At 46.3% G+C, this 16,337-nt stretch overlaps 2 protein-coding genes across 4 annotated transcripts in view; both read left to right on the top strand.

Annotated features, from left to right (window-relative positions):
- glyr1 (glyoxylate reductase 1 homolog (Arabidopsis)) overlaps nt 1-421 on the top strand; it is a 24,415-nt gene extending 23,994 nt beyond the window's left edge. For all 3 annotated transcript variants that reach the window (XM_080510834.1, XM_080510835.1, XM_080510836.1), the window contains one exon: nt 1-421. This exon is cut by the window's left edge and continues 776 nt beyond it. The gene's annotated coding sequence lies outside the window, so the exon portion shown is untranslated.
- A 3,403-nt stretch (nt 422-3,824) lies between these two features.
- Nucleotides 3,825-16,269, top strand: LOC308140878 (protein rogdi homolog). Its single transcript, XM_080510838.1, has 11 exons — nt 3,825-3,951; nt 5,031-5,102; nt 7,558-7,640; nt 8,340-8,394; nt 8,478-8,558; nt 9,257-9,352; nt 9,439-9,537; nt 10,368-10,481; nt 10,594-10,643; nt 10,923-11,049; nt 16,181-16,269. Exons 1-11 carry the CDS (start codon nt 3,877-3,879, stop codon nt 16,220-16,222), a joined length of 894 nt encoding a protein of 297 aa, XP_080366964.1. The 5' UTR covers nt 3,825-3,876; the 3' UTR covers nt 16,223-16,269.
- The last annotated feature ends 68 nt before the right edge of the window (nt 16,270-16,337 follow it).

Below are 16,337 nucleotides of genomic sequence, written 5' to 3' on the forward strand. Positions count from 1 at the left end.
TTTTTTTCTTCGTTTTTCTCACCGACTGAAGCAAAAGGTGACAAATTGCGTGACTCTTCATGACAAGACGTTCGCCCCCCAGTGGCCGACTGGAGACGCTTCATAAGCTCCGCCTCTTCTGCAAGAGGAAGTCGTCAATGTGGTCCAGCACAGGGGAGCCCGGCCCCGGGTGCTGGCAGGGTTTAGCTCCTCCCACTTCAACACACCCTTGGTGATGACATCATCATCATCAGACTGCTGAAGCAGGGAGAGACTGGACCGTGCAGGGTGGGGGCCCTCCAGGACCGGGGCTGGACACCCTTGGGTTTTTGTTTTTTAGTTGTTTTTAAATGTTCATTGAAGCAAATCAGCACTTCGGATGAATTGAAGAAAATCCGCCTCCAGGACGACGGAGGAGGAATATTAAAGTCGCCAACATTAAATTCTACTCGTTTCTTTAATGAACTCAACTTTTCTCAGAATTCAGAGGAACAAATGACTTTGGAAAGTAAAATTTCTAAAAAGAAGAGTCCAAAAATTTGAAGGGAGAAATAAAATGTCGATTTTGACACGTTGCAGTTGTGCATTTAGGTCTTTTAATCTCACAATTCTAGGAAAATAATTAAATTTCTGACAAGTGAAATAAAAAAAAAAATCAATGTGTTTTAAATAGTTTTGTTCCTCAAGAAGCTTCTCTGTAAGAACACGCAAGGAGGATAGAGGCTTCCTTCTTCTGTCTGGACAGTTTTATTTTGTTTTTTTTTTGTTTGTTTTCACCACTTGGAAGAAAATGTTCTTTTTTGTGTGCCACTGCTTCATTCTGCCCTCTGACACTGAAGCTCCAGAGCCCCTGGAACCCGCAAAACAATCTACCATTAACAAAAAAACACTCGTTTTTCTCATGAGACTCAAGAGTCAAAGAAAAGCTGGAGCTTCAGTGGTTCATCAAGCTGCTCCAGGTGTTGCTCTGCATCTTCGCTCAGTCCTTTCTGCTTCAGCTTTTAGCGTCCGAGTGAAGAATGGCGTCTCGCCAAGGCTCCTTTATACAGTCACACCTTCGTGAAGCCGCCATCTTTCCCCACAAGCCTCTTGAACCACCATGGAGTCAAATATTGAACTCGTCAAAGCTTCAGGATCAATAAATAGAAGCTGCAAGGGGGTGTTTATGTCGGATTAGGTTGTTTTTTTTTGTCCTCAACATGACGTCGGCTCGTTTTGTCTTGTATTTTTATGAATTTTTTTCCCCAGGAAGATAAACAATGTCTTGTCAAACAAAATGGACCAGGTTGAACCTCGTCCACAGCTCGTTGTCAAACCTGCATCAGGTTTGTTCACGTTGGTGTGTCGTGAGAGAAGATCTGGTGGAAACATCCAGAACGTGTGTGAATCCACACCCCGAAGCATTCATTTCAATCTGAAACGACGTTTTCATATGCAGAAATAGTTCTGCTTTTCCTTTAACATCAAGTCATGAAAACTAAGTAGGAACCAGTTTCTTCTGAGGTCCGATGCAGCCGACGACACGCCTTCACTGCTTTAGTGAGAGAAAACAACTTTGCAAGTCTATTCTAAATTCTTTGTGTCGGTTCACTGTTGCGTACATGTTTTATTGTCTCGAAAGGAATTTGTGACGTCTTTTCATTCGACTTGAGAGCAAATCTGAACGTCCCTGTGGCGCTTTCAGTTTGCTCGTCGAGGATTTCGGACGTGGTTCATAAGAAGCTGCCGTCGAGTGCAGAGGTTCCTCACCCTGAGGGCGGGGACCCCGTTAGGACCGTCTCTGGCAGAGCGGTCAAAGAATGTCTTTAGGTTCCCAACGTGGGAGCTCTCTGGGTGACGGCAGGCGTGTCCGACCCGCCAGACCCGGTTCGGGGACGGACGGGGGTCTTGGGTCTTGGACCAGAGACGGAACCTCTGATGAGACGTTTGTTTTCACGGTCACATGTTGGGTTTTGTTGGGAAATGAAAGACGACGGCGGTAAACGCCAGCAGATGCGAACAAGTACTTCAAACTCCCTTTGCTAAATTGTCGTCCCAAGTTTTCTCTCTCCAAGCCCATATCTTCTTCCTCCTCTTCCTCCTTCAGGATTTCTCTCCAAACACACAAATGCCACAGCAGCGAGGCTCCCTTCATGTTTGTGAAGCGTTATTCTTCAGCAATCGCATACAGTTGCATAATCGCATCATGTGAACCTATAAAGTTGTTAGAGTTGCAGTGTGTAGAAGCTTTTTTTGGGGGGGGGGGGGGGGACCTGTGCATTAGAGCAGGATTGATCAACAGAACCCTCCAGTCATTACTGGTTCCTTGCATGAAAAAGCTCCCCGGTGTGGTTTTTTAGGCTTGAAGCTGAGTGGAGGTTCTCCAGTTTGAACACTTTTGTAAAGAGCTGTTTTTAGACGAGCGGTGTAAATATGACTTCTAGGGTGGAGTCAGGCTTCCTTTTGTATCTCCAGTAAAGAGGCCTGATGAAACCCCTTCGCTTTGGACTCCACCGTAACATCGTAGATCCTTTCCGTGTGAACGGGTTCTAAACACGTGGCTTCTAGAATCCGGCTTGTTCTTGGGTTGGACTGACCGTGGCTGGGATCCATTAACAGGGTTTGGTTCGGGGATATTTATGAGTTTGTGTACTTGTAGAAGAAGAAGAAGAAAAACAATACTTTTGTGCTGTTTAATAAATCCTCTCCTGATTACTGACTTCTAACGTGTGCTTGAGGTTTTTACTTTGGCCCATGCAGTCGTGACCGCGATAAGACTTGACCCACGTGTAAATGACACCAGATCGGGAAGTTCCAGTTCTACCGTCGGAGATCCTGCAGGACGAGAGAGAGTTGAGGCCTTCCCTCCGTATTGTGCGTCTGAAGGAGCGGATGCTACGTGACTGCCTCCACACGACTCACCCGGCGTTCTCCACCTTGAGGAATCAAGTACTTTATGTTTCACTTCAGGACTTCTGAGCCTCTGGATCTTTATTTGCTTTTAAATTGTGATTGAGGTGAGAGGCTGGGGGGGTGAAACATCACTATGAAGCATGAGAATGGAAGAAACATATAGTACAATCAAATAAAACACTACAATCCTGATATGTAACAGGCCATGACAAACAAAAAACTCTCTTCCAGTCGTACGGAAAACTCAATAGGAAGTCGGATATTTGGAGAAAAATGGTGGATTTTGGTGAATTTTTTCCTCAAATTGTACTAATTTCCCAGAGAGAACCAGGGGGAACTCCAATCTACTTCAATTTTAACTCTTATTATAGAAACAGGGTTGAAACGCAAAATTCTCTCGTGAAAGTTTGAGGCCGTGCAGAGCTGTGGAGGTTTGAGATAAACACGCGTGGGCCGGAAGTGGACTGGCCATATAAGGAGTGGTGGGCGGGTCTACCTTAATAGTGAACGTGTGACCGGTTCAACGCCGCGTTCACACGCCTCGTAAATATGAAAACACTTCAGTGTATTGTTTGGAATATGCTTCTAAATGTGGCTTTCTAAAAATACCAAAGCTCGGTAATGTATTGAGACTTTACATCGATATTTATAAGGCTGCTCGGAGCTGCTGTGTACAGCCAATAAAGAACGTCGTTATTTATAACGCAGAAACGTCAGCGTTGAAGTCTGAGACACAAACATTCACTGTTAAAACCGATATCCTCCCTCTCAATGTATTTAATGTAATTTTCCTCGTACAGTGTGTTAATTTTTTTTCGTTGAAATCTATTTTATTTGCATTTTTTTACGTCGTATTTTTTGACGCCCCTGCAAGCAGGCTTTTTTCCCGAGGGCGTTGAACGCACCATCACCTAAGCTAAGCTAGTCGGTGCCGGTGCAGCGGATCACGGAGGCCGGAGTGTCGAAGCTGCTTCCCCAGGAGACTGCACCCGTCCAGCGGCCAACATGCTGAACCCGCAGCGGTCTCTGTCCGAGCTGCCCAAGATGTCAGCAGCCAGCCAGGTGGAGCGAGCCGTGCTGGTGAGTGTGTGTGTGTGTGTGTGTGTGTGTGTGTGTGTGTGTGTGTGTGTGTGTGTGTGTGTGTGTGTGTGTGTGTGTGTGTGTGTGTGTGTGTGTGTGTGTGTGTGTGTGTGTGTGTGTGTGTGTGTGTGTGTGTGTGTGTGTGTGTGTGTCCTGCCGGCCCGCAGAACCGCATCAGGACTCGGGCTGGACCTGGTGCTGGACCGGGAACTGCATCCGGTCCTTGTGTGGTCCTGGGGTTGGACCTGGTCCTGGTTCCAGTTCCAAAGTGGTCCTGATCCAGGTCCAGGTCCTGATCCTGATCCTGGTCCTGCAGGACATTAATGACCATAATTAGATTTTTTACAGTCAAACTGCAAATTTTAGTTCCCAGGTGAAACATTGGGGAAAAATTATGAAAAATTATGAAGAAAATGGTGAATTTGGATTGAAAGAATAAATAAGTCTATCTATCTATCTATCTATCTATCTATCTATCTATCTATCTATGTCATTTAAGTATAATATCTGAATTTAAATGAAAGTATAAACGTAAAGATGATGGTGATTTGTGTTGTAGTTAAACTTCACTTGAACTATTAGGCTTGACATATAGTTTCGGACACCTACTGCCTTGAAATGTGTAAATACTGTCAATATCCACTTTTTTTTTTAATGCATTTAGCATTTCTAATAGATTTCTAATGAAATGGGTAGATTTGATAGATCTTAAAGTGTTTGTGTAAAAACCTTCAGGCCCAGTGTTTATAAAGATAGTGGAAGTACTTCACCCACCAAAACAACTCAAACACCATGTAGCACACATACCTATAGGTGGCGCTGTAACTGTTGCAAGAAATACACAGAAAACAGAGAAGAAGACACGAAGAAGGGGGAAAAAAAAAGAATAAATCAAATCCGACATCTGTCCTTATTAAGTTGCTCCTTTGACATTATCTGGTGGCTGCAGTCATTTTTCAGTGCAATGAGAAAAAAAATACCGTAAATTGAATCGAAACTCGATAACAGGGAGTCGTGACGGACGGCGGGGACGACGTGATCGTTTATTCTGTCTCCGTGTGTCTTCCTTCTGTCTGCAGGAGGAGGAGTTCAACTGGCTGCTGAAGGAGGAGGTGCACGCCGTGTTGAAGCAGCTCCAGGATGTACTCAAGGTACCGTCGTCTCTAGAACGTGGCTCAAGTTCCACCGTTGGAGAAGAGGCGGGACCACGTTGCTCTCAGAACACAGAGCTGAACGGAACACAACCATAAAGTGCATTCATTTTTGATAAAACTTGATATTTCAACTAAATAATGCAAAAAGTATGAATCTCTATAGACATTTATCAACATATTTAATGTGGGGTTATATTTGTGCCAAAATTCTAAGCGAGCGATGGGAAAAGTGTGACAGACACGGTTGTCCACCAATCACAGAAATTTGGGGCGGGTGTTGAACTCTGATTGGTTACTTCGGATTCTGGAAGTGCCTCATAACCAACAAAGAAGAAGAGGGAAAAACAAACTGCGAGGGAAAACATGTTGTAATCCAGGATCATTATCTTTAGTTTTCCTTATTTCTGTTTTCCCTCGCAGTTTGTTTTTCCCTCTTCTTCTTCTTCTTCTTCTTCTTCTTCGTTGGTTATGAGGAGCTTCCAGAATCCGAAGTCTGTCATATTTGGGCTTTGCACATTTTGAGCGAGCGCACAGCAGAACTTGAGCGCGGATGTGGAGAGATTTGAGCGAGCGAGCGAGAGAGAGAGAGAGAGGTTGAGCGCACAGAGGAAGAATCTGAGCGCAGAAATGATTTTTGAGCAATCTCAAGTTTTTCTTTGCGCAATTTAAATATTTCCTCATAATGCTATTAGAGTTGCTTGCACAATACATTTTTTTTGCGCTCAGATTTTCCCATCGCTCGCTCAGAATTTTGGCACAAATATAACCCCATAATTTACCACTTCCAGCACCGACAAACTGTTTGGTTCACAAACTGTTTGGGCCAACGTCTACGGACCCAATTGGGACGACTCGCAATTTTTTTTACAGATTTGTTTTTTGGAAAAACTGCGTGATCTACTTGCACATCATTTGATATTAAGTGGGGGACCTTAACTGTCTGATGCACCCAGATCGAGATTGATCCGAATCCGGACCATCTAAGGCTGCTAAGATTCGTCACTCATTTCTGGGATCATACGATCTCGTAGACCCGTGGAGAACTTTGAACAATATTGGTTTTCCCCACCAATTCATTGTTCCTCCTCAAGAATCGTCTTTTTCTTACTTGGCAATGACTGTTTTCAATATGTTACCAACTGTAAATCAAGGCGGTATTTGAGGGGTCGGATTGTTTCACACGCCTCGTTTGAGAAACAGAAAAGCACGCGTCTCTCAGAATAATCTGAACAAATAAAATACGGCGATACGAGGCTCTCGGCAGATGACGACCCCGAGCTTTGCAAAGAATGACGACTATCACAGACTGAATGCGACACCCTGTCAATCGGAAACACTGAGCTGCTTTTATTCAAATCAAAACCAACATTCTATGAGCATGGTGAAAAGTCCAACAAGGTACGTTCTCACAAGAGTTATCTCAGAGACACAAGTCACACCTGGTGTTGCATACACCCGCCCCCAAACAGTAAATGATGCATTCAGGAAATTCTATAGTAATCTCTACTCAAGTGATGACAATACAGATTTGTCTGACATTGATGCATTCATTGACAAAATTGACTGTCCAAGAGTCCGCTCTGGACTCTGCAAGAACAAGTCAAGAAATCTTTCGCGCTATCAGCTCTATGCAAAGTGGAACGGCAGCGGTAAAGTGGGTAAAGTCCACTTCATCTAAAACCAGCAACTTCTCTGTGAATATCTCCTCCGTTTAAGTCGTATCAGATAGCCTAGCATGGCTAACTGGCTAACACAGTTTGCTCGGACCAGTTAGCTGGTGTAACGTTCAGAATAGGTCGGTAGGTCAGTAGATATTTTTCCAGGCCAGTGGGGTTCTAACGCTAAAATCCAGTTTCCTGAGCAGGTAGAGACTCATGACTCAGACGTATTCAAAGCGTACATATATACAATCACATGTATAACAAAACCTATCCTTCCCACAATGCCTTGTACCCCTTAAAGGAGTGACCCCACTTATGCAGTCCACAAAGACTTCCCATACGTGACTCGTTTTACTTGGAGCATTAATGACCCGAGTCATCGTCTTTTCAAAGGCAGCACTCTCTGTCATGGGTTTAAACCACTCCACCAGCTCTGGTTTATATGGGCTCTTCCAGTTGCGTAATATGAGCCGAGCCACAACAATAAAAGCGGTTACTGTCAGCTGGAGTTCTGCTTCGGTAAGGCCTGAAGGCATTGGAGCCTGATCCATTAACATCCATAGTTCAGGGCTCCACATTAAGGCTTGTCTGAAAGTCCAGGGTGAGTAAAGTGAATCATCTACCCACCTTGCCCGAACGGGTTCGTGGGCGAATCTAGAAATCGTTCCCAGTTTCTGCTGTCATTAACAAGTACTGCTGATGTTCAGTTGGATTTGGACTTTCTATTCCAGCTCACACTGAATCTCAGCGTTGTGCTTCAGCCTCTCATCCAATCGCTTTGTCATCTGCAGGAGGCATCGAGGCGTTTCTCCATGCCGTCACCGGGGATGGAGAGTCAACTCAAACAAGAGAACTTCATCCTGGGCAGCTCCACGTGAGCACACACACACACACACACCAAGAGGATCAGAGTACGGTTACCTCAATCACTTTATTAATCCCTGGGGGAAATGTTTTTTTGACATGGACAAGATAAAGATAAACTTTATTGTCTGCCCCACGCGGGGGACCGGTTCACACCAGCACCGTTTGATCCGGACCAGAGTTGGGTTTCAGGGAAAAGTCACTTCGTTCGGGCAGGTGTGAACGCTCACTGGACTCTGATCCCGATCGGGGCAGTGAACTCTGGTCCACTTGAAAACGTGGATCTCGGTTCACTTGCAAGTCAACCAAGATCCGACCTGGCGACGGAGTGTCACGTCAGGGACTATCAGCGGACGTGATGGAGAGCACAGTGCATTTTCAGTCGTAAACAAACAAAGCTAACGGCACGAATCCGAAGATGCAGAAAGAAAAAGTTAGAAAATATCTCATGAAGTAGTGAGGAAGATGCTCATTGATCTGAAGAACGTATATCATGGTTGCTTGTGGCTATCGTCAGCCACTAGCTAGCTAAAGGGACGGGATTCCCTCTTTCGGACCAGACCGATCGGTGAGCTGGGTTTCTACTCCCTCACGCTTTTCTTCCTCTCTGGCCAGTGTTCGTTTTGGCCAATAGTGCCGCCAATTAGCTGTTGTGATTGCGTGACATGGTCGTTCTCTCTCTTGAGCCCTCTGGTGTGCTGCTCTGCAGGATGGACCAGGTGAAGGGCGTGCTGACTCTGCAGGGCGAGGCTCTGACTCAGGCCGTGAGTGTGCGCCACTCTCATCACGATCAACGCTGACCCAAGCTGACCAACCCTCTTCTAACCGATTGACTTCTGCTCTGCAGGACATAAACCTGAAGGTGTCAAAGAGCAGTCAGGTTCTGCACTTTCAGTTCCGAGAAGACAAGCAGTGGAAACTCCAGCAGGTACCGTAAAACCAAAAGTCCCCGAACGTCCCCCCCCACCCCCAAGTACTTTTTTGTGCTAATAAGTGTAGAGCCTGGGTCGAGTCGCGGGAAAGCAGGACGTGCCTGCTGTGGTTCGTGGTACTCTGGGGAGAGTTCCTCCATTCTTTACTTCGTGCAAACATGGTTTGAGTAAAAACACTCTCAGCTGGATTAAAGCTGAATTTTAACCTAAAACGGCAAATAATGGTGCTTCTTAGACGGTAATGTTGGTAGATACCGTAATGTCTGGACTATAAGCCGCTACGTCTTTCACGCGCTATGATCCCTGTGGATAATACAATGACGACAGCTACCATTCTGTGGATTTTTAAGGCTTGACAGGCTTATTGCCGCGTCATTATTCACTTTTCACAGCACTCCGTCAGGTTTCTCTTGAATTCCCCGGGAAGATCACATAAATGTGTTGATTTAGTTTCGGGTCATGTTAGAAAAGAGCCGAGTGTCTTCGAGCAAACCCTCGCAGAACTTTAACCGGCGGTACTTCCTGATGCACGCTTTGCTCAAAGGCCATTTCCAGTTCCAGAGCTCCTCCCTCCCTCCCTGGTGATATACAAGTTGGTTAATATTCAGTTTAAAGACCAAATATTTGAGGGCCTTGAAGCGTGGCTACTGCAGGGACTCGGCCCAACACCCACTGACTGTTGTTTCTGGATCAGATCCAGGACGCCAGGAACCACGTGAACCAGGCTCTGCTGCTCCTCAGCAGCCATGACGACAGCTACCACTTCAAGACGGGCGCTGAGGTCAACAAGGTGTGTGTAAGCAGGAGACCCCCCCCGCCCCCCCCGCCGGGTTTCTGTGTCTGTCCTCTAAAGTTCTGTCTCTTCTGCTTCTGCAGCTGATGGACGCTGTGATGCTGCAGCTGACGCGAGCGCGAAACCGCCTCACTACGCCGGCCTCCCTCACGCTGCCCGAGCTCGCCACCAGCGGACTGATGGTAACGCGGGAAGGTTGGGGGGGGGGGGGGGGGAACCGTCCTCGAGGGGGAACCTCGAGGACGGTGCCCCTAGATAGATAGATAGATAGATAGATAGATAATTACTTTATTCATCCCCGAAGGGAAATTGTTTTGTTGCAGCAATCTGGTACATACGAATATTATAAAATACGATAGAATAGAAATGAAAATAAAAAATATCTGGGTATAAGACATAAAGTAAAACACAGAATGGAACATGGACACTTAGAAATAAGCAGGAGATAAAAGCAAGATAAATAGATAGTAAGATGCAGCGGCAGAGCCATTAGAAGTAGGCATTATATAATAATAACAATAATACAGATAACAATGTGTAATAGTGTATAATACTCATGTATAGTTCTACTAATAATGGTAGCAATAAAATAACAAACAATAACAATATATATATCTATATATATATATATATATCAGTAATAATAATACCAATAGTAATAGTGTACTTGCACATGTATAAATATAAGTATATGTACATGCAATATGCCATATGAAATATATGATATAATATAAGTATCAATGTAATTTAGTCCAGGTGGTGATGATTGAGGCTCTGACGGAGGTAGAAGAGTTAAAAAGTCTTATTGCCGTGGGCAGGAAGGATTTCCTGTTCACCCTAGAGGTTCACCTCTAGGGTGAACCTCCAGGACCCAGAACCTCCATCAGCTGGTGGACTGAATAAACTGACTTCGATAAGCTTCGATATCAGAGGCTTCAAACAGCTGGACTTTAAACTTGTGCCATTGTTCCTCATCGGGCCGTGTTAATCAGTCAAATCCTTTCTCCTCCAGAAAATGTTCTCCCCCCCCATGCCCGGGGACGTCATGGTCAACTTCTACATCAACCTGAGTAAACTGTGCCTGACGGTGTACCAGCTGCACACGATGCCCCCGAACACCACCAAGGTCAGATCAGAAAGCATGGAGGAGGTGGTGGTGGTGGTGGTGGTGGTGGGGGGGGGGGGGGGGGGGGGGGACTAAACTGTGACCAAACTCTTCTTCTGACTGTTCTTTGCAGAACTTCAAACCAGCCGGGAGCTCGGTGCTGCACAACCCTGGAGCCATGTTGTAAGTCCTGAATCCCATGTTTAAACTCAGAGGTCAGAGGTCAGAGGTCAGGGGTCACTAGAGTACTGAAATAGAAATAAATGTTAAGTCCAGACAAATATTGGTGAGAAACCGTCCATGTTTGATCAATTCTTTCACGCTGGTCGCCGCCACACGTCCTTCATGTTTGTTCTGTAGTCAGTGTTGTTCTCTTCCTACAAACAGTGTGAATGTAAGGTTCCCCCTCTGCCGGGCCGTACGCTTCACACCCTGATCCACACCTGGTCTCGCCCCCTGCAGTGAACTGAACAACAACCGCTTCGAGGTGAGCCACGTCCACAAGGTGGAGTGTGTGGTGCCCTGGCTCAACGACACGCTGGTGTTCTTCACCATCTCCCTGCAGCTGTGCCAGCAGCTCAAAGACAAGGTGACGTGTTCTAGATGCTCACATGTTCTCCACCAACACGTGTTCTCCACCAACATGTTCTCCACCAACACATGTTCGCCACCAACACGTGTTCTCCACCAACACGTGTTCTCCACCAACACACATGTTCTCCATCAACACGTGTTCTCCACCAACACACATGTTCTCCATCAACACGTGTTCTCCAAGCACCACACATTCTCCATCAACGCACGTTCTACAGCATCACATGTTCTCCACCAACACACATGTTCTCCACCAAGACGTGTTCTCCACCAACACGTGTTCTCCACCAACACGTGTTCTCCACCAACATGTTCTCCATCAACACGTGTTCTCCAAGCACCACACATTCTCCATCAACGCACGTTCTACAGCATCACATGTTCTCCACCAACACACATGTTCTCCACCAACACACGTTCTCCATCAACCCACATGTTCTCCATCAACCCACATGTTCTCTACCAACATGTTCTCCATCAACCCACATGTTCTCTACCAACATGTTCTCCATCAACCCACATGTTCTCCACCAACATGTTCTCCACCAACATGTTCTCCACCAACACACATGTTCTCCATCAACACATGTTCTCCACCAACATGTTCTCCACCAACACATGTTCTCCACCAACACACATGTTCTCTACCAACACACACGTTCTCCACCAACACACGTTCTCCACCAACACACATTCTCCATCAACCCACATGTTCTCCATCAACCCACATGTTCTCCACCAACATGTTCTCCATCAACCCACATGTTCTCCACCAACATGTTCTCCATCACCCCACATGTTCTCCACCAACATGTTCTCCACCAACACATGTTCTCCACCAACACACATGTTCTCCACCAACATGTTCTCCATCAACCCTCCAACCTAAACTCCATCCAGAACGATCAAAATCAAACTTCTGTACCAAATGACACACACTTCATTCATCTCACCTGATTTTTGTCAAACCAGCTACTGGAGTTGGGAATCTTAAACCGGTTCTGACTTATCTACCTAGAACGTATCTAGAACTACACACTGGTCTCAATCAGTGGCTGTACCGTGGTGTAATGTGGAGGCGCTGTAGGAGGCCTCCTGACACTGTCAGGCTAAATGTAAAGCATCTTTAGAGATCCGACATCCATATCGGTCAGATATCAACCAAGAAAACGACTCACATTTTATCGGACTGCATTTAAAAACTGGGATATAAGCGCTCCGATCGTCCTCGACGACCGGCCCCTCCGTCGGTGGCGAGTAACGTGGGGTTTAAACACATAATTGAGCTCCTCCAGCCTCGCGACATTACTCCTCGCCACCCCGGATACATGAAGAAGTTATAAAGTCTATTGCCGCACAATGCTTATCTTGTTGGAAAGAAAACAATCACATCATGCTCTGACTGCAGGAAGTGGCGATGGAGGAGTAGCGAGGGTTGTCAGCAGGTTAGTTAAACATTGTTCTGGACACAGTCGGTGGAAGTGGAGCAGTGAACTATTAACTTTGAGCAGGTGGACGGTGGACAACGTCGTCTTGTGGGTTTTGTCCCCACCGTGTACTGACAGTAAGAACTTGAATTGTTTTCCACTTTAAAGGTATAATTTGTTACTTTTCAGGGTCTTCTAATTAATTTTTTTTGTAGACCAGAAAAACACACGTGTGGCGTTTAAGACGACTCTATTCAGTTAAAGCAAAATTCCATCACTAGGATTTTTCTCAGCATTCTAAAGTGATGAGGACTTGACCAGGAGCAGTTTCGAGGTGTTACTGGTCACACAGGCAGCCTGCATGAGTGTCGGATGTATTTAACGTGAGGCAAATTGTAATTGGCCTGTAACCCCGGTGTGTGAAACCAACACTGTCATTAACAAACCACCTGGCACTGCACCAAAACCACATCTTGTACGTTAAGCAGCCGTTCTCCACTCAGATGTCTTCATGACGCCTGATCAAGGAGGATTTGTCGCTCCAGTCCCTGGAGAAGAAGGTGTAGCGAAGACCAGGCAGGATTCCAACCAGTGTTTTAAAGTGTCTTCATCCACCTTCAGGACAAATAGTTTGGTGTTGGTGGAGCTCCTGTCTGCTTAGTGAATCATGAATATTTGTCCCACTACTGTCCTCCAATGCGATGTCTCTGTCTCTCTTTCTAATGTGGCCTTTTAGACTTTCTGGAGGACTTGTGACGGCATCAGCATGGGCTGGTTTGGAATGAATATGAAGGCTTTATTAATGCTTGGTGATCATTTCTCTCCTGTCCTGTTGGATCTCAACTGAGAAGGTGTCTGTTTGTGTTCCAACAAAATGATGTGGTTTCCAAATAGAAGCATGAGAAAACAGCTCAGGAGCCAAACAGTAATAATCAAACTGAGTGAAAACGTGTTGTTTTTTAAAAAATTTCTACCTAAAGAAGGTTCAGAGTTTACATTGCAACGTTTTGAAAGTGACGTCTGTTTGCATGGAAACGGGAGAAACACTGAAAGCATTGTTGTTTTTTTGACGCTGTTGTTAGTTTTTGTAATGAAACCAGACTAAACATCAACAAACAATCGCTTCAGGATTTAGTCATATGAAGACATTTATTTGAGTTTGAATTTGCCGCCCTCTCCGTCACCCTCCTTCCATCTCGTGGGCGGGGCTTAATGCTGGACGTGAGCGGGGGGTCCCGTCCTGGAGGACCCTGGTGTCTCCTCTCTCCTCTGGCCTGGTGAAGCAGCCCCACCTCCAACGAGCTGGACCGGCTTCCGGTTTGCGCCGTTGTCCTGCGCCCTCCTCTGGAAGCTGGAAAACATTTTTGAAAAAGGGTCATTGAGGGGGATTTTAAAACCCATAAACTGTAATCTGCAACTCGTCATTTCAAGCAACGAGGTGAAACGCTGGAAATCAAACAAAAGTGGGGAAACTGGATCTCTACCTTGAGGATGTTGGGCAGATTCCCCCCGTTGGTCTGGGTCGTTGAGGCCTCCTCCTCCTCCTGAAGCCCCCAGTCCCCAGACTGGGCCTCGGTGGTCCGGGCTGGTTTGAGGCTTCTGGAGAGCGCCTCCTTCTCGGCCTTCAGCCGGGCCACTTGCTGCCGGTGTTTCTGGACCAGCTCCTCCTCCTTTGCGGCCGCCTCCTTCTCCCTCATGTGCCAGCGCACCTCCCAGTGCTTGTTGCTGTCGGCCCTCATCTTCTCGCCGACGGCCTTCAGCTGGACGCAGCGTCTCTCTTTCAAGTCTTTTGCCGCCAGAGCTTCCTTCAGCTGGAGCTCTTTGTCATGCAGGGCCTCTTGGACGGTGTTCAGCTCTGCACTGAGCCGGGACACTTGCAGCTGGTGGTTTTGCAGGAGAGCTTCCACCTTCACAGCCGCCTCCCTCTCCCTCATGTCCCAGCGCACCTCCCAGTGCTTGTTGCTGTCCGCCCTCAGCTTCTCGCTCAGAGCCTTCATCTGGCCGTAGCGCTTCACCTGCGTGTCTCTGGCTGCCAGGGCGTCTTTCAGCTGGCGGTCCTTCTCCTCCAGCTGGGAGGCCATGAGTCGTTGTTTTGCCTCCATGGCGCTCAGCTGACTGTCCTTCTCCTTGTGCAGTCTGGTGAAGTCCACCATCTGCTGCATGCAGGCATCTCTGTAGTAGAAGAGCGCTTGGCGCAGGGACTTGATCCTCGGGGAAGTCTCACTGGCTTGGTTGTTCTCCATTTTTGAAAAACAGGAACGGTCCAAAACTGGGAAGCTGTATTAGATGCTGGGAAATGGCTGTGATCTCGCTCGTGTCTCTGAAGGACTGAGTGCAGATAGACGTCTGCAGGCTGCTCTCACTGGCCTCGGGTCAAAGGATCAAGGGATCAAGGGATCAAAGGACAGGTTTACATCAAATTCCCCTGGGAATTCCCCTAATGCAGATAGACGAACAAACTGTTCTGGGGTCAGATTGAATATCTACACCACCCACTTTGTTGTTTTTCCTGCACCTGAAGCTTTGACAGCAGGAATATCTCAGTGGAATACTTGAGTGAAATAATTTTTAAAAAATGACAAAATGATATCTATTTTAAAAATATCGATACTAAAGACAAAATAGATGAAGTGTCAATAAAATAACTGTTACAAATTCCCTGTGAAGTGTATTGTGTGTTGTGTTAGAATAGGGGTTTTTCGTCAGGCATTATTTTGGACAGCCCAGTCAGGTGAGGGGGTCCTCGTGTTACGTCCCGGTGAACGGAGTTTTTCTGGTAATAATAAGACGGTAGCGAACCCCTCGTTACATGTTGAATGCGTTCGTGAAGAAGTAAGTCTTTAATAGTCATCAAGCATGCCTACAAGTGTTCATATTCAGTGTATAGGTCGGTAGATGTGTGTTTGGTAACAGTTCTGTGTCATTTAGCTCGGATGTAAATGACGCTAATGCTAATTGGCTAGCTCTGTCTGCACGTGTGTGACACTATAAGGGATTTAATTCAGTTTATGGAGTATTCTTACCACTGGTTATTTATTTGTACGTTCTTTATGTGTTACAGAAAACCATTCTACATTCTACATTCATCATCATTCTACATTAATCATCATTCATTCATCGTTCATTCGTTATACATTCACTTATTTATCATTCGTCGGGAATCCACGTTCTGTACTGCCAGCTGATTCTATTAAAAGGGATAAAGTCAACACCCGGTGTCCATATCTGCTCTCTGACCGGAGTAGTCGTCCTGGATAAAGTGGTCCCAGCATCATCGTCATTCACAAGCGCACAATCGTCAATAATAGCAACCAATAGAAAATCCTCTACTATTAAAAGCTAAATCAACATTTAAAATGAGGCTTAATTTGTCAAAATCACCTTGTGTTACAGTGTGAGGCGACACTTTTCAATAAAATGCAGATGCAATTCACTGCCTCTGTTTGCTCTGACCTGGTGGTGGTAGACTGGGTCCTTGTGTCGGCCTTGCCTCACCTTACACGGACTTGCATGGCGAGCTGGTTGGGAGGTTCCGGGGCTGCTTGGTTTTCAGGGACGGGGGTCTGTCTGGGCCTGAAGTGTCCTAACCACAATGCTTTACACTGAACCCAGGTCACATGACCCCTGGGCTGTTTGCTTTTTCAAATGCGTCGCCGTCACTCCTGTGGAAACTCACCGAGCTGCGCTTCCTCCCCTCAGATCTCCGTCTTCTCCAGTTTCTGGAACTACCGGCCCTTCTGATCCCCGTCCGGCCGCTCCAGAAGACGTTTGTACATATTGATCAGTCTCCAGTGTTTGCATGGCGAAGATATATACCAACCCGCTCCGTCACGTCTCAGAACCGGCTTGATTTGTG

This window comes from Blennius ocellaris (genome assembly GCF_963422515.1).
Source record: "Blennius ocellaris genome assembly, chromosome: 16".
Lineage (NCBI taxonomy): Eukaryota > Metazoa > Chordata > Actinopteri > Blenniiformes > Blenniidae > Blennius > Blennius ocellaris.